Source organism: Mauremys reevesii, linkage group 2 (assembly GCF_016161935.1).
Source record: "Mauremys reevesii isolate NIE-2019 linkage group 2, ASM1616193v1, whole genome shotgun sequence".
Classification (NCBI taxonomy): domain Eukaryota; kingdom Metazoa; phylum Chordata; order Testudines; family Geoemydidae; genus Mauremys; species Mauremys reevesii.
The window spans coordinates 87,159,598-87,178,668 of NC_052624.1; the positions used below are offsets into that span (position 1 = coordinate 87,159,598).

At 41.3% G+C, this 19,071-nt stretch overlaps 1 protein-coding gene across 1 annotated transcript in view; it reads left to right on the top strand.

Annotated features, from left to right (window-relative positions):
• ITPRID1 (ITPR interacting domain containing 1) overlaps positions 1–19,071 on the top strand; it is a 61,498-nt gene that overhangs the window by 35,333 nt on the left and 7,094 nt on the right. The window contains exons 10-12 of the mRNA XM_039525194.1: positions 9,963–10,045; positions 11,430–12,908; positions 18,155–18,282. Coding sequence (XP_039381128.1) covers positions 9,963–10,045; positions 11,430–12,908; positions 18,155–18,282 — 1,690 coding nt within the window. The remainder of the gene's footprint in view (positions 1–9,962; positions 10,046–11,429; positions 12,909–18,154; positions 18,283–19,071) is intronic.

The window sequence follows — 19,071 nt, forward strand, 5'->3', positions numbered from 1 at the left end:
GAGAGGAAAGAACAGAGGAGTGCAGACATGAATCCAAGAGTTAAACCCTCAAGTTTTTTTTGTCACTCAGTTCTCATTCGTTGAACTTAGTGGTCAGTGATGCAGCATCAGCTTCTAGTGAGGCTGCTGAATTTTTTTAATGTAATTCAAAGCATTTATGTATTTTTCTCTGCATCAACTCAATGGCAAATTTTGAAGAAACATCTGGGAACATCCCCTCGGACACTGAACCCACTGAATGCCACACAATGGGAAAGTCAAGTGGAGGTGATAAAGCCTATGAAACACTAAATTGGGAAGATAGATGATGCCATAGTTGCCATTATGGAAGATAATGCTATGACAGGAACTGTTCGTGGGAGAACAGTGGCAGAGGGAAATGGAATCACCAGAAACATACATTACTTCAAATTTCTGTGTGGCTTAGTGTTGTTGCATGATATATTGTTTGAAATAAATGTTGTAAGCAAGAGACTCCAAGGTGTTGACCTTAATATATCTGGAGCAATGGAACAACTGGACAAAGCAAAGTCATACCTACAGTCTTACTGGTCAGATGAGGGATTTCAAAATGTTCTGAAGAGTGTACAGAACTTGGTAGAGAAACTTCACACTGAAGCTATTTTCCCACCCATTCAAGAATACAAGAGTCACCGAAGAAGAAGACATTTTGATTACGAGGCATGGGATAATCCCATAAGAGACCCCCAAACAACCATTCAAAGTTGAATTCTTTAACCAGGTGCTAGATTGTGCAATACAGTCAGTTGAAGAACGTTTCATGCAGCTCAAGGAACACAGCAGTATATTTGGGATGTTGTATGATATTCCAAAACTCCTCACTATACCTGAAGAAGACCTACACCAGCAATGCAGGGCACTAGAGACAATGTTGACACATGATGACATGCATGATATTGATGTGAGTGATTTAAGTGATGAACTGAAAGCCCTTTCAAGATACATTTCAGTAGGATCAACTCCAAAGGCTGTTCTGGAATATATGTATACAAATAAGATGACCAGCCTCTTTCCAAATGCGTTTGTTGCTCTGTGCATACTTCTAACACTTCCTGTAACAGTTGCCAGTGGAGAATGCAGCTTCTCCAAGATGAAGTTAATAAAAACTCCACAATGACACAGGAGAGGCTGGCCGGCCTTGCAGCCATCTCAGTAGAGCATGAGCTGGCCCAGACTGTGGACCTTCAGGAAGCAGTTCAAATCTTTGCAGACAAGAAGGCACAGAAAGCACGATCTTGATCATTCAAACAGATAAAAATGCCAGTGTTTACTATGCAGACAAGAAAAGTTACATTTGCTGTTCAGGCGTTTGAAAGTAAAGTGTTACTTAAAATTTTTGAACAAGGCATTTTAAGTCGGTAGTTCTCCTTTATTGGGGTAGGTAGCAGAGCAGTACCATGAGAGCAGTAGAACAGGAAGAAGGAAGAATTGACACCTTTCAAAGTTTTGGCCCAAGCAAGAGGGCATGGAGGCGTCATTTGAGCTCCCCGCCTCAGGTGCCAAAATGTTGTGGGCTAGCCCTGCATACCTGAGGACCCATAAGCTCATTTGTAAGCGGTTTATATTTTTGTTTTGCATCCAGATGCTTAGATGAAATATTTTCTTGTACTGTGCAAAAATCCAATGGACTGCAAAGAGTCCTCTGCTCAGATAATACTTGGAAGCCCACTGTATATCTGACAAGGGGTAACTATTCCAGGGGAGTTTTACTAGATTTGGTTGTAGCAGTTCGGGGAACAGAATTATGTGGAGTATCAATCAGTCCAGATACAGGTGACTCTTTATCCTTTATTCTAGTTACTTTAACCTTCTCCAAATGATGTGCTCATAGCAGTTGGGTTAGTAGTTGCACTGAGCTCCCTGCCTATCGTGCTGAGCAATATTGTCTCATGGTTTCCTTGTAGTCTCCCCATCGGTCTGTCTATATCCATCTGTTATCTCTCATCTCACACTTAGACTGCAAACTCTTTGAGGCCGGGACAGTATTTTTGTTGTTTGTACGGTGCCTGGTGCAGTGGGCTCCTGGTCTTTGACTGGAGCTCCTGTGCACTATAGCAATACAAATAACTAATAAGAATAATCGGATCTACTCAGCCCTGATCTAGCAGGTTGGTTTGGAAGTAGTGGGACATAACTGGGTAGGAATTTCCTGTTGATAGATGCTGTAGGTGAGGTTGTATTGTGGAGAAAGATGACATACAGACCTAGCCAATGGTATTACAGTACATAGATGGGGCAGAGACACCACAATAATCTGCAACATCAGGTGTTGTCGATAGGGTTGGGGGGTATAAATGAGGCATAGTCAGTACCTATTCCAAAGTTAATAGAGCTCTAACTTTAGTAGACTCTTTTGTCCTTCAAGACAAAAACCTGAATTTTAGGTACCACAGTGTTGTGTCTTGACATCATGAGGTGCACTCCTGCGGGTAAATATTAAGACTGACATTTTCAAACTTTGTACCTAAAGTCAGGCACCTAAAGTGACCTGCCTTAAGTAGGTTATGGTGCGGGGAGGGGTGCCAAACTCCCAGTTTCACAGGTGCTGACTTTCCAAAGTGCTAGGGGGTGCTTGACCCCCCCCAGCCCCGCCCCCGCCCCCTCTCCATCCCTGCCCCACCTCTTCCCACCCAGTTCTGCCCCCCTCCCCCAAGCGCGCCCTGTTCTCACTCCTACCCCCTCACCCTCCTCCCAGAGCCTTCTGAACGCTGTAAAACAGCTGATTGTGGCAGGCAGGAGGCGCTGGGGTTGGGTGGCAGGGAGCTGATCAAGGGGCTGCCAGTGGGTGCTCAGCACCCACCATTTTTCCCCGTGGGTGCTCCAGCCCCAGAGCACCCACGGAGTCAGTGCCTATGCCCAATTTCTTCTGTTAGAGTTTTGATATTTGGCACCTTTGAAGATAGGCTTCTTAATAAAAGTGACTTATATATGGATTTAAGTGCCTAAGTTAGGCACCTAAAGTCAGTTTAAAACCTGAGCTCTGATTTTTTACAAGTCACTGTAATTTGTTTCCATCCTTGTTTGGTTTTATATATATATATATATATATATATATATATATATATATATATACTTTTTTAGAAACGAGAACATCCAATCTATAATCAAATGTTGCCATTCAAGATCCACCACCACCATGTAATACCTGCAGGACACTTGACTCTCACCACAGTGGTAGCTTACCATAGTTGCACTGGGACTAGTCGCTGCTTAGAGTTAGGCATATGCTTAAGTATCCTGCTGAATTGGGCCTAGATGAGGAGAAAGTCATGATTTATAACTATGCAAAGACCTTGAGAGTTTTGTGTGAAAGACTGCAAAGTGCCTTACAAATAAAGCTGAGTGAATAATTCAGAATGACTCCTTCAGCCTTTTTTCCCCCCTTACAAAATAACCATGATCTCTGTTTCTCGGAATGTATTTATTATTCAAATATATGTGCTGGATATTTTTTAGAAAAATGTACTCTGTGTGGGTTGATCACACATATTTACAGTTTGAGCCACATTGCTTACTTGTTGTTGGGCAGATAAGTCACCTCGTATTGTTTCTCTTTTGTGACTGGATGAGCAGGTGAGCACTTTAATGTGTATTTTTACATGTGTGAATTTAAAATTCAGTTTCTTCAAATACTTATTCATCCAGCTTTGAAAATTATGAATATTTGTGCCAATAAATCTTAAGTATTCAAATGCTCATGAAAGACAAACGAGGTATGATCATGGCCCAAGCAAATTTGTTTTAAAATTCATGTGAATAGTACTGGATACTTTTTTGCTGCATTCACCCAGCATTATTTGCATTATTAAACACAACATCAGTTTGAGGTAAGTTAAATATTCACTCGATTAGAAACCAGGTCACAAAGAGGTTAAGTGTCTTGCACAAGGTCAACAGAGAACCAGTGACAGAACTTGCAGCTGAACTCAGAACTGGAGCCCAGTTGTGTATTTGCTGAATTTGGAAAGTACTGTATCCACTGCACCCCCAAAAATGGGAAGATTAAGTCTCTTTATGAAACTATTGGACTGAATTAAACTGATAAAGTAGGCTCTGAGTGGTTAATGAGCTTTGGGACCTGGAAAGCAGTCTTTCTTATCGGAGACTAAATAGGTGTGGAGCAGCGACAGGATTAATAAATTATCCTAATCTACTTTTATTTACAACTCTTGTAGAACAGAAATGGTATTTAATAGCAAAACCATCCTAATCTGAGCTATCACAGCAAGGCTAAGAGCCAAGGCTTTTTAGCATTTTTGGGGAAAATTCTCAGAGTTCCTCTTTCTACCATGGCCAGATGTGTTCTCTGCACAGTTCCCTGCGTTGTAATCGTTAACTCATACCTCAGAAAAGGTCTGAGGCTAAAGCTCCTCTCGAAACACACTTTAGCTCCCCTTTAAGCTCTGCATACATGCTGAAAATCTCTGCAGGTTTGGGAGTGTCTGTACACTAGGGGCTTGGCTATACTTATGCCTAAATCGGCACTGCTGCAATTGATGCAGCGGTGTCGATTTTAGTGGGTCTGGTGAAGACAAGCTAAGTCAATGGCAGTGCACTCTCTCACTGACGTCTATACTCTAGCTCCCTGAGGAGCATAAGGTAAGTTGGCGGGAGAGCATCTGCCATCAACACAGTGCAGTGTTGACACCAGTGTAAGTCGACCTAAGTTATGTTGACTTCAGTTACGTAACTTATATAACTGAAGTAGCATAATTTAGGTCAATTTACAACTTTAGTGTAGACCAGCCCTAGGAGAATGACCATTGCTGGCAACAACTTGTGCCCTTTGGGTGACCTTCAACCATTGTTGAGAAAGTTTAATGTGGAATCGGCCAAATTATCTTGACTACTCAATCTGTATGCTTGAGAGAAAGCTAGTGTACCGAGTAATTCTGATTTAAGGGGCTATCAAAGTGTCCTAGTGTAGGCCAGCATTATTATATATGATAACGGAGAATGTATTGAAACGCTAACAGCTTGGTTATAGTGGTAGCCACTAAATACTTTTACAGTTATCGTTGGCAAGAAAGTTAGTTACCACAGTGTTCATGGGAAGTAAAATCCACTGCTGTGCAGAGAGCCAGCATAAGGCATATCCTCAACTGAGGGCTCACTTATCAGCCCTGTTTTGAAGGTTGAAGTGGAATTGAAGTGGTGCATATGCCTAGAGTTGACCCACAGCACAGGGACCAAAGGGTGGACATTTTCCAACTACTCACTCAAGTGTAAAGGTGTTAAACTATGTCTACAGTAAGTGCCAAGTGATGTTTCACATGGAGTCAGCTACCTCATAATAGTTACTTAAAGCAAATGCAATTTTAGGTTACATTAGCAGCAGCATAGCCTGCAAGTCACGGGAGGTGATAGTACCACTCTACTCAATACTGGTTAGGCCTGACCGGGAGTATTGTGTTGAATTTTGGTCACCAAGGTATAGAAAGGATGTAGAGAAACAGGAAAGGATCCAGAGGTGAGTGATAAAGATGATCAAAGGGATGGAGCCATAAGAGCAAAGGCTGAAGGAACTGGGTATGTTTAGTTTGGAAATGGAGGAGATTGATGGGGGACATGATAGTGGTCTTCAAATACTTGAAAGGCTGCCATAAGAAAGATGGAGAAAAGTTTGTGCTCTTGCCGCAGAGGGCGGTACAAGAGGCAATGGGTTCAAACTATGGCACAGCAAATTTAGATTAAATCTCAGGAAAAACTTCCTAACTGTAAGAACAGTAGGACAATGGAACAGACTGCCCAGGGAAGTCATGGAAGTTCCTTCACTGGAAGTTTTCAAAAGGAGGCTGTATAGTTATCTGTCTTGGATGTTTTTTAGACACAACAAATCCTGCATCTTGGCAGAGGTAACCCTTGCGGTCCCTTCTAGCCCTATGGTTCTATGATTCTAACTTTTTTTTTCACCTTTTACCAAGCCCACAGACTGCAAGGCAACCCCTCTTCCCCAAAATAATAATGCATCCCAGTTCTCCCAAATGCATGATATGTAAGTTAAAATGGTTTGGAAATGGTTCAGTAATCTCTTTTTTAAAAAAAGTCCGTCCTCAACTTGAGCCCGTACCCTGAGTTTCATATACAGATTTTATGTAGTCTTGTCATAGGCAGACTCTCACTGAAGAAAAAGAGATATTGGCCTGAATGAAAGCAAAGGAAAAACCTGAGTAGCTGACCAACAAGAGAGAAAGTCTCATCTTTTCAAAATTTTCTGTCTTTACTTATAGAACTTCTGCAATAAGTATGTCACTTCAGTGATTTGACGTAACCTGACCTGAACATGGAGTTCTTTCCTCCCCGCACCCCATTCTATCCTAAACAAGCCATGGGTACTTTCAAACTACAGTCCTAAAGAGTTTTTATTTAAATAAACTACAAAACAGTAGAAGATGGAATCTGAACTCAAAATGGACATTAATGCTTTGTCTATATCACAGTTTGTAACCACTTAGTGATGTGGTTGGCTCTGTCTCCACACCCAACATAGTTAATACATTGTTTGGAAATCATGGCAGCTAGGCATGTGTAACCCTTGCCTACAGTCTTTCTGTAGTTAGGTTGTAATGCTGTATTTTGATCTGTAGACAGCTCAACCAGTCTTCTATCCTCTTGTGCATTAAAGTTATCCCACAGTGCATTGCTTCACATCTGGCTGGTGCGTCTTGTGTGCACGCCTTTCAGGGACTCTTAGATTTTTCATGGATACAAACAAGGGTAAGTAGCATAGTAAGTGGTGATGTGCAAACATGATTGAATATTTGATGGCTGTGTTGTGGAAAAAGTGCTGGGTGGATGCAATTCAATGCAATCTGTTGGAAATTGGGTCATACAAGAGTGTGATGACATGGTTACAACAAACTTGGTAGATGGGGGTGGGGCTAAAAGGTCTAATCTATTAATTTTCAGAAGATTCCTCCATGTAACTCCCAATAGCAATGAGTTGCCTATAAAGCCTGCATGCAACAGCAGAAGAATAAACATCTTAATCACCACCACTCCCAAACAAATACAGGTAACATGAACTAATATGTTCTTCTAACAGCAGTGTGAATTTCCAAACTTACAGTAGACTGACCCTATCTGAGATAGGGAGTCTTTCTCATATAAAACATCAGTTTGAGTCGAATGCAGATTGGGAATACAGCAACTGAAAAATTACTACATTTAAAAATGATGCTCTGCTTTTGTTTCTTTATTGATAAATGTGAATGGATGTAGGACAGCAGAATACATCAGCAGCAGCAGCTGGCTAAGGTGCAAAGGGTAATTGAAACATCTTGTAAAAAAAAGTTTAGAGAAGTGGTGGAATATTTTTCTCATGGGAGAAGTTGAACAGTGATTTGGAGACCACCCATAAAACAGAAATTTGGGAGCAATCTTGATGCAAATTATTGATTGTGCGGGATACAAGCCGGCAATTCCCATCAGAAATGAGGCAACAACTGCTGAATTGATAGTTTATCTGCTAGTGACAAGAAGACAGATACTACAGTTTATGAATTTGTAATATTTAACCAATGGTCTGGTCTTGCTTTTACAATTGCCTTCATTTACAAATGTTTTCCACCCTTTATTAGTTCAAGCGTCAAAATGGAATATATGTAACACATTTCATTGTAGGCTATTGGGTGAAAGCATCCTTTTGTGTTCCTGCTTTTTGTTTCTTAATGCACAAAAATGACTATTGATTTTTCTTGTCCTGGCTTTTCGGACAGTGATTTAACCCTTAGGTAACTAGCTTCACATGCGATGGGATGAAAATGGTTAATTTCCACAGGTTGTGGGAAGTGGTGTGTTAGACAGAAGGGAGGATTATGTAGCTGTTGGGAGGCTGGGCTGGATCCAAATTGTTGCCTGGAGTAAGTCTAGAATGACTCCACTCCTGGAAACCCCATTCTGCCTTGGCATTCAATCCTACTTTGACCTAAGAATAAGAACATAAGAATGGCCCTACTAGGTCAGATCACGGGTCCATCTAGCCCAGTATCCTGTCTTCCTACAGTGGCCAGTGCCAGGTGCCCCAGAGGGAATGAACAGAACAGGTAATCATCAAGTGATCCATCCCCTGTCGCTCATTCCCAGCTTCTGGCAAACAGAGGCTAGGGACACCATCCCTGCCCACCCTGGCTAATAGCCTTTGATGGACCTATCCTCCATGACTTTATCTAGTTCTTTTTTGAACCCTGTTATGGTCTTGGCCTTCACAACATCCTCTGGCAAGGAGTTCCACAGGTTGACTGTGCATTGTGTGAAGAAATACTTCCTTTTATTTGTTTTAAACCTTCTGCCTATTAATTTCATTTGCTGACCCCTAGTTTTTGTGTTATGAGAAGGAGTAAACAACACTTCTTTATCTACTTTCCCTATACCAGTCATGATTTTATAGACCTCAATCATTGCCCTTTAGCCGTCTCTTTTCCAAGCTGAAAAGTCCCAGTCTTATTAATCTCTCCTCATATGGAAGCCATTCCATGTCCCTAATAATTTTTGTTGCCCTTTTCTGCACCTTTTCCAATTCCAATATATCTTTTTTGAAATGGGGCGATCACATCTGCACACAGTATTCAGGATGTGGGTGTACCATGAATTTATATAGAGACAACATGATATTTTCTGTCCTATTATCTATCCCTTTCTTAATTATTCCCAGCATTCTGTTCACTTTTTTGACTGCTGCTGCACATTGAGTGGATGTTTTCAGAGAGTTATCCACAATGACTCCAGGATCTCTTTCTTGAGTGGTAACAGCTAATTTAGACTCCATCATTTTATATGTATAGTTGGGATTATGCTTTCCAATGTGCATTACTTTGTATTTATCAACATTAAATTTCATCTGTCATTTTGTTGTCCAGTCACCCAGTTTTGAGAGATCCTTTTGTAGCTCTTCGCAGTCTGCCTGGGTCTTAACTATCTTTAGTAATTTTGTATCATCTGCAAATTCTGCTATCTCACTGTTTACCCCTTTTTCCAGATCATTTATGAATATGTTGAATAGGACTGGTCCCAGAACAAACCCTGGGAGACACTACTATTTACCTCTCTCCACTCTGAAAACTGACCATTTATACCTACCCTTTGTTTCCTATCTTAACCAGTTACCAATCCATGAGAGCACCTTCCCTCTTATCCTGTGGCAGCTTACTTTGCATAAAAGCCTTTGGTGAGGGACCGTGTCAAAGGCTTTCTGAAAATCTAAGTACACTATATCCACTGGATCCCCTTGGTCCACATGCTTGTTGACCCCCTCAGAGAATTCTAGTAGATTGGTGAGGCATGCTTTCCCTTTACTAAAATCATGTTGACTCTTCCTCAACAAATTATGTTCATCTATATGTCTGACTATATTGTTCTTTATTATAGTTTCAACTAGTTTGCCTGGTACTGAAGTCAGGTTTACAGGCCTGTAATTGCCGGGATCACCTCTTGAGCCCTTTTTAAAAATTGGCATCACATTAGCTATCCTTCAGTCATCTGGTACAGAAGCTGATTTAAATGATAGGTTACAGACAACAGTTAATAGTTCTGAAATTTCACATTTGAGACAGTCAAAAGTCAACAATTTTAGCAAGTGAAATAACGAAGCAATAGGACAAGCTGTTTATTGACTATTTAGATTGGTTTATGTCGAGTGTTCAGATGATAATATTTGTTTTACACATATGTAAAATGGAACTTACAGGTGGTGATTATACCTGTTGTTAAATCGATGCCTGCCCTGGTATTTGCAGCTACGCTGGGCTCACTTTGTAGTTCTTTCTAGTTGTAGACATATAACTGGATTCAGAGCAATACTGCTAGGACCAGGAATATACTTAGCACAGGAATGAACATTTAAAGTCCACACACTGTAGAATCTAATGGGAAGCATTTACTGATTTTTATCCTGGCTTGCTGTTTGAATCTCTTTCTTCTCTCCCCAACTTTTCTCCCTGCAGAAGTACTGGTGTCAAGAACAAACAGCTGCCAGTCTGACAGCAGTGGATTTTTGGAGGAACCACCGGAGCCCTTACCTTTACGAGTAAAGAGCTGCTGATATTCTTCAATGAGATTAATGAAAAGTTTGAGCAAAACTAATACCCCAAAGTTATCAGGTTCATGAAAAATAAAAGCAATACGGGGGATGGAATTTCCCTGAGATTCCCTGTGAGGAAAACAGGGAGATTTTTATAGGCAAAAAAAACTTTCTACACCAGTGGAATACTATGCAAGGTCCAAAATTATACCTTGTAGAACTATTCCACTTTGGCTACCCTATATCCTATCTTACTGTATTATATTGTTGCCCCTCTGGCTCAAGTGGTCAGCCAACATTTAGGGCTTTGCTGGGTTGTATCTGTTAGGAAGAGGTGATGTGAGTCAGGTTTATTCTTTGGTGTAATCTAGTTTATTTACAAAGATCTACAAAAAGTCTTCCCTGAACACAGTAGAAACAGCAGGCCATCTCCTCACTCAGAAATAGCTCAATGTGAATCTCCATCAAGCTCTGAGCACATGAAGCTCTGTCTCTCTGCGTCCTCTTAGGGCCACATTTGCAACAGCTTCTCTTGCTTTCTGCCTCCAGCCTACACTCAGCTGCAATCAATATTCTAGCTCCTCTGTTTGTATCCAAGGACTGTCCATACAACTTAGTTCTGACCTGCCATCTGGCCCAGTGCACTGAACAGTAGCCTCCATTGCTTGCAGATAAAGGAGCCACTGAGCCTGAAAATGGATGCTTGGCACAACTGTCTTTAACAAGTTTGGTTTTGGATCAAAGAGTTCCTTAATGGCAGCCATTAGCATCTCCTAGCCATTATCTAGGCAGTAGCACAATTTGAGGTTTCCAAATCCCCTATATTAAAAGACTTGCAGTAAGATGTAACTAGAACTTCTAATGAGAATTCAAAATAGGAGGTGGAAAATGACATTACTCCGTGAGCCAAAGCTCAGTGAAGTCAACAAAAGTCTTATTTACTTCAATGAGCTGTGAATCAGGCCCACATAGTGCAGACCTGAGTAAGTGTGAGGTGCAAGGGTTGAAAATTTGATTGGCCCTGTTGGTCTTGTTGTCCAATGAAGTGTCTAGTCTTTTGCTCAGCCTGCTAACTCATATGAAAACTACAGACCACCTTGTTTTCACAAGAATGTTAATTTGAATTATGAACACACCCTTTCCCCCCCCCCCCAGTGAAAATAAGCCTTTTGTGTGGCATTGGTGCAACATTTAGGAGGAGAAACCTCATTCTGCTCTCCTGACCACCAAGGAACTAACTGACCACAATCAGCCCTTAACCATGTACCAAACAAAAGAGTTCCTTTTGTATTTAAAAATTCTTCAAGATAAAGTCCCATTATCCATCTCATCAAACTAGTCCATGGCATTGCAATATTACATTCTTAGTGTCCTCTCATTTTCCTTGCAGAATTCACCTTTTCCTGGACACCTGAACCTTAGCTGTGATACCCATGACCGAAAAGTAGCTCTGCCACATAGAACAGCTCTCGCTGTGTCACACCAGGATTTTCATCAAAAGCCAAAGGGCCCTGTTGCTAACACCTCCACTGCAGATTGCAAGAATATTCCAAGGGTGTCTAGTCCAGACAGAGACCACAAGGACCAGCGGGAAGAGACCGCCCTCTCACTAACTGTGGAAGATGTTCTACATCAAGTCTTCAGTGATCAATCAGAGGGGGTTGTCAAAGAAATGGTGTACAATGTGAATAAGCAAGAGATTAACATTGGAAGAGGGCAACAGCAAACTCCATGTTTTCAGGCTGGTAATCAGGATGTGGGAGATACTGTCACCCCAGAACCTAACTGTCATTTATACTTCAGCTCAGTACCCAAAACTCCAGCTCCCTCTCACACTGAAGAGAATGGCACAACTCCCATTGACTTCACAAGTAGTGGAGGCTGTGCCAAACAAGAAGCAAGAGAGGGACCTTTGGCTGAGGAGGATGCTGGGAAAGTACTTAAGGAAAATATCCAGGAAGGTATTACAGAGCATATAAAAGGAAAGCAATGTGATAAGGAGATTATCAGTAAAGTTGATACCCTGGTTCCAGACACCAAGGCCACAAGTGGTCAAGAGTTTTGCAAACCGGACATCGATATATACAGTATAAGCTGCTCTTGTGAAACAGGGACACCAGAGACCCAATGGCAGGTCTCACAAGTTAAAAACAAAAACAAGGTTATTTCAAACAGTTCTTTACAAGTGGCTAATTTTTCTGCTTACTGCAGATCTGAATTTAGTTCCCAGGAAAGCACAGAGACTTGCTGTTTGGGTAAAATATCAGAAGCCACCAAACTGGAGAAGAATGATTCTGTCCAGAATGCTGAAATACACACTAATCCCTCTAAGTCTGTTACTGTTCAGATGTCTTCAAGGCTGGTGTCCACTGTGCAAAAAGTTTCCCTGAGTGAAGGCCTTGGCAAAGGCCAGTCTTTAGAAATTAACTCCATAGGGTCCCAGTGCTCTGAGGGTGAGCCAGTAATTACTTCAGAACTGGGTATTTTGAAGGAAAGTCTAAAGGAGACAAGAGAAGCTTCAATTCAAACTGACACAATTGGAACAAAAACAAGAAATCAGTGGCCTGACCCAAATCTTCTCCCTCCATTCTGTAGACATGGTCATCTCACAAAATCAGTCTCCCTAGACACTGGGCTTTATGGGAAATACAGATCATCCTTCCATGAAACATTGGGTGCCCAGTCTGCCCAGTGCGGTCACAGCTGTCATTGTGTTTGCTGCCATCACTGCTGTTTTCAGTGGGCCTTTCCGTTCACTGCTTCCTCCAAACATCTTGGGGCCGGTTGTTCAAATCACAGCACCATAGAGTTACAGCTTTTGAAAACGTTAGAGCTCCTGCGGGATACAGCAGTGAGGAGTATTTCTCCAGTAAGTATGTTTCTTGCTGAAATAATATGTAGAATCTGGCACATTGAGAGTAAACTCCTGGGGTGTTAGTTTTTTCAAGGTCCACTCAAGCTCTGTTCAGCGTTGTAGAGAAAGTGTCAGGATCATAGCTTAGGAAACAGATGGGAAGAAGGGACAGTTCGTCCTGGACAAGTTGGAGGAATGTCAGAAATATACTTTGACTCAAATTAGGTTGTGTTAGACTACTTCTCTTAATGCTGAGAGTACTTAAATGGTAACTGCTAGGTTAACAACTGACCAAGATGAGCTGGAGGACTAGGGTTTACACAGGTCCAATTCAGAGGTCAGACTGAGCTGCTGTTACTTTCTGCTTCTTCCATTCTCTTCAGTGTATACATTCTACCAATCTGGGTTCCTTTAGGGTTTCTCTACATAAAAAGTTGTATTGCTTTAAACTATACCAGTATATTTAAAGCAGTACAACCTCCCCCTCCCCAATATGGCTGCAGTTATACAGTGCTTACACTGATACAGCTTTATTCCCAGCCAGGCAAGGGAATAAACTGCACTGGTACAAGGCAGTTTTATACCAATATAACTGCCTCCACACAAGGAGCTGTACCAGCATAACTATTTCAGTAAAAAAAAAAGAAAAAAAAAGTCACACCCCTAAATGAAAAAGTTATACCAGCACCAAAAATGGCCTTACACACTCTCAAACCCACTCAGCCTTGCTTAAACTCACACCTACCTCTATCAATATGTAAAAAAGAGCCTAAGTAGTTGTGATTTCCACCCTGAAGGGGCCAGCAGATGGCGTAAGTTACACTAGTTCAGACTCACCTCAATTTGGCCCTGTATCTTTATTTTATCAGGGCCCTTATTCATGGCCAAATAAATAAATAAATAAGAAATGGTTAAAGGGAGGGAAAGGTTTGTAGAAAAACAAGTCAAATTTATGTAGTAATACAAGGTCAGCCAGTGTTTTGAAACCGAGGGGAAACTTTATGGTTTTTCTGTGAACTTACGCAGCTTAACCACTTTATGTCTGAAGCTGCAGAATGCCCCACGTTTGGCATTTATACATGCTGCTATATACTGAGCAAATAAGGATGAAGTCACATATGACCCAATCACCCCATGAATAGACTCATTGATTTCAATAAAATGGATATGATACCGTATAGCCCTGATTTTCAGAAGGGCTGAGCAGCCAGAACTCCGACTGAAGTCAGTGGATGGGGAGTGCCCAGTATCTCAGAAAATCTGATCCAGGTAGAATAGGGAACATTTTAGGATATATCTACACTACAATTAAACACCCGCGGCTGACCCAGGTCAGCTCACTCATAGGGTCCCAGAGCCAGAGTCTAAACGTCTATACTATAATTAAACAGCCGGGTAGCCTGAGCCCCACAAGCCCAAGTCAGCTGACATGGTCAGCTGCAGGTGTTTAATAGTGTAGACATACCCTTAGCCAACCTAAAGCTGTGTTTGCCATCAGAACCATGTGAAATGTTTGCAACAAGAGCTGAAACTACAAAAGTCATCAGGTTTTGACTTTGTTACGAACTCAAAACTGAGGATTCAGGGTCACCCGGGGATGGAGGGCCTCACTTGTTTGAGAGGCACCCCAAATCCATGGAACAATATGATGCAGGGCAGCTGGGGTAAACTGTAGTGGGTGGCATTGCAACCAGGCACTCAGGGTTGCAGCACCGCTCAGGTTAGGCCCAGCTGCCCCTTGGTCATGACAGAGGGTGGGGGACAGCTGGGCCAAAAGTGAGTGAGCGTTGCTGAGATCTGGTACACGGGTTTGCAGTGCCACTATAGGTGAACCGGCCCCTGCATGCAGTGTGCCACATGCCAGGTGTTCACCTGCTGGCTACCAAAACCATGGTGGCTCTCTCAGCCGTGGGGACTGTCTGGGAAGCAGGAGGGACCCAACATCAGAAGGCAAGTCTCACCAGCAGGGAGGGATAAGGTAAGGAGTGGGATGGGAAGGCAGGGGCTCCTGGAGGGGATGGCAGGAGAGCTCCCTTGAGGGCTGACGCTCCTGGGGGAGGGCTGGGTGTAGGGGCTCATGTGCTGGTGGGTGGTTGTCAGGCTTTTTAGAAGGGTTGGGGGGGCCTCCATTTCAGATTTTGCCCTAGGCCCCCATAAACCGGCCCAGCTAGGATTGTCGGAAAGCTCACAATGCTTCTGAGAAAAGCAGGGCCGATGGTATTTCTGCACCATGAGGAATGTGAGTGTTTCTCCTGGTTTTGTGTTGAAACTATGCAAACTTGGTGATTTCAAATGAGTTTCTTCCTTTCTTTCTTTGAACCTGAAACTCAAAGTGAAGCTTGGGAAGTTGTAAACACAAGTGGGTCAAAGTGCAGAAAACGGTTAGAAGTGAAACTGATGAATTTCATGTTATTGACTATATCAATACTATGGGGGCTTTTCTTTATTTGCTGAAGAGCTATGAATTTTGTGAGATGTCTCTCAATTGCCACAAGAGGTCAGTGTTTCAGTACATTACAGCTGAATTTACATTGTCCAACTTATTTTATCACTTGTCTGATGGTGGTGAAGGATTAACAGTGATGCTTTTTCAGTAATCTGAGCCTGAGGATACTGCAGGCATTGACTGCACACTATACTATTGTTCAAGCTCTATTGTTTAAGCAAAGATGTGTTAAATCCGGCACTTGTCTGAGGTTAATCATGTGAAATCCAGCCCCTGCATCACAGAAGGACCCAAATAACTGCTGTGATTATGTGTGTTGGGTGTAAGGGACATGTAGGAAAGCCTGTGCAGGGGGGTCAGAAAACATTCCTAGGTTTATGTACAGTGGAACTCCATACCCATCTAAATTGGAAAGCATTGGGTATGCTGGTGTGTAGTCAGTGGGTCTGAGGCTTTACTGGCCTAAAATCTTGGGGATTTGCTGGGAGAGCAGCAGCAGGTTGCATCTGCTGCTACATCCTGTGTCTTAGAATTGTGGGTACTGCTCCACTGCACAAGGTTGAAGATTCTGCTCCTCACTTCTTCATATGGAGAAAATCCTGTGTATGTAGGCTTTGTTCCACATGACAGGATTTGGTCCATAATCTTTAGTCCAGCCTGTCAAGGAATTTTAAGCATCAAACATTTGCTAGAACAAGAGAAAATCCTGAAAGTAATCAAAATCTGTAGTAACTGCAACATTGTTCTTGACAGAAGTCAGTGTTAAAACACTGAAAGAGCAAACAGCCATCAGATTATATTGAATTTGCATGTTTCTGTTTTATTCGTCTGGGTATGACATTTTCTTGTACAAGGAAATTATTTCCCAACAGAAACACTTTATTTCCATACCTTTTGGAGGCTCAGTTGCTGATTAACACAACTTTAAAAAATTGTTTTGGTTAGGTTTCCCAAAGTGGTCATAACATCATTCTAGTCTATTCATGTTCTTATACCATATCCATCACTGAGGTACTTGAGTGATCTCCAGCAGTGAATTAGGTGACATGACCAACATTTTTCATGTCTGGTTCTTTCTTTCTTTCTTTCTTTCTTTCTTTCTTTCTCTCATCCTCTCCCTAGGGGGGGAAATTACATTTTTAACATATGACAGGCTATGTCTTTATATTAGCAAAGTCCAGGTAAAAGAAATACACCTTGATCTTGGCATGGAAAGTTGTGAGGTTTCAGGTAGTTTGGAGATCCCATGGGAGTTGGTTCCACAGCCTTGAACCAGCCCTTGAGAAAGCTCTGTCTCATGCACAGACAAGCTTTACTCTTGAGGATAGACTGTTCCGTAACATCTTGATGTGCAGGAACCTCCAAAGCAGAACAGACCAGTGATCCATTGATTATTTACTCAAATGTATAACTGATCTAAACAATTAGTCTAGAATCCTGTTTCTAACTGAGGCCCATGCTAGAGTCTTAATGGAAAAAATGTAAAGTCCCCAGAGGAATACTATGCTATGGGGATATTACTTCCCAATACCAATCAATGACCACAGTAAACATGAAACACTGCAGACATTATTTCCAAATATTTATTTAAATGTTTAAGGATACAAACATATGACTTGCCATATTAGAGAAAGACAGTTCATTCAAACCAATACCTTGTGCAAAAGAAAACCTGGAGTGGACATTTAGGGAATAACCTTCCCATAGAAATTTCTTTCTAACTCCTGTCAGTTCATGATTGACTTTTTTGCCATGAAGTAGGAGAGTTTATATCCTTTATAAACAAATGTGCTTTGGCCGTGTTTGTATATTCTATCAAGCAATGTTACTGGCAGGAATGTTCCCCAAAACATTGACTTGTGAACAAATATTGCAAACTCCCTGCAAAAAAAAAACTTTGAATTTGTCCTGGAAACCTGATTCCAAGACTTACACTCATCCAGTCTGGGGACAGAAATCTTGTGTCTTGTCAAAACAGCTCAAATTTCAGATAGCTAATAATGGATACTTGAAGCAATATTTGCCAAGGACAGTTGATGAGCAATCTATAGGCTGAAATATATTTGTATAACACATTATTTGAATAGTTTTGAGCAAATGAACAGATCTGTGGGAATTGTAATATTTGCAGACTTTTTGCACAGAGTGAACTGAGCTATATATGTCATAGTGCCAGCTCGAATCCCAAAAGAATTGTATAGCCTTTGCAATTTTATCCTAGCTAGTGTAATTGCAGTTGCTATTTTTATTCTTATCAATATCTGATCCTCTTTTTCAAATTTACTAATCCTTTTGCCTCCACTAGTAATGTAAAAGTCAGCTAAAAGTTAACATCTACAAATGGAGGGTCAAGAAAATGTGATGATGGTTCTACAGGTACAGTGCTCAACCTGTCTTTCAAATCAGACACATGGAGCAAACTTCTTCATTCAGTGATGTTGATGTAAATCCGGGGCAACTCTATTCAATGCTAATGATTTACATAAGTGTAACTAAGCTCAGAATTTGACCCATTGTGTCAAAACTATGGGCAAAATCCTGTCTCCCTTGAAGACAAGGACAAAATTTCCATTGACTTCAGGGGAAGCCTATGTGACTTCAGAAAGAAGAGCTGATAACTAAATACAACATTTATATTCTTCAGAAGTCATCTCACTTGTTATCTGGAAGCTTGTACCTGTGAATGTCTGACAAGCCTGCTTATGATGTACCTGTTCTGTTGATGAGAATAGGACTGCTGCCTCTTCAGCAGTCAGTATGACAAATATTAAAAGGAAAGTAATGAAGTAGTCACTCTTCTTGGTCTTCTTCGTAGTGCACAATCCATGAAATAGAAGCTATGAAGAGTTCTTGCCAGAGTTTCCGGGAGAAACTAGATGAGATTGAGCAACACCTGATAGAGCAACATGATCTTTTTTCCAGTGCTATGTCAGATGAAGGAAGGTAATTATATTACTACAGAAACACACACATTATGGTAATTAAAAAAGCAACATTTTGGACCCTGAATGCATGTGCAGAGCATCTTGCTGTATGTGCCAACACTCAGACTTAACATTTTTACTGTATAACACAGAAGTCAGCATTCAGTTATTCATCACTTTATTACTATCCATTTATCCAACCAATATTTTCTAAACTTGATCATGGCAGTGTATGTTATAAACAGTTTATGCTGCATTAAGGTTAGGTGTACATAAGGGATTTATAATATATACCAACGAACGTACACTCTCTTTGATACTTCTCAGACTCAGTGGCTGAGATTCCTCATGAGTATGACATCCCCAATCATGAAGGTGCCATCATGGGTATTGTGCATGTCTTGTGCCTGCCTTGCAAGTGAAAAAGACTTTTTCTGTAATTGTGTCCATAGAAAAGTATGACTTGTCTCCATTAATTTCAATGTTCAGTTTGCACTTTAAGTCAGTTTAAAATGACTTAAAATACAATGGAAATGCAGGCATAATTTGCAATAGATCTCATTTATTTTGACTGCAGCTTTCCAGATGAACATCGATGGGGGTTTGTGGGGGGATGGTGGGGGTTGCTGATGAGGGCATTATACATATTGGGCCATAACCAAAGGAAGCACTGTATTAGAATCATAGCAGTAACACCATCATCAAGATTGTAAAACAGTCTCCATTATACACCTAATTTTAAAAAATAAGTCTTTTCTTCTAATAAAGCTTGTTTCTGGCTGAAATTTTTCATGTGCAGTCCCTTGGC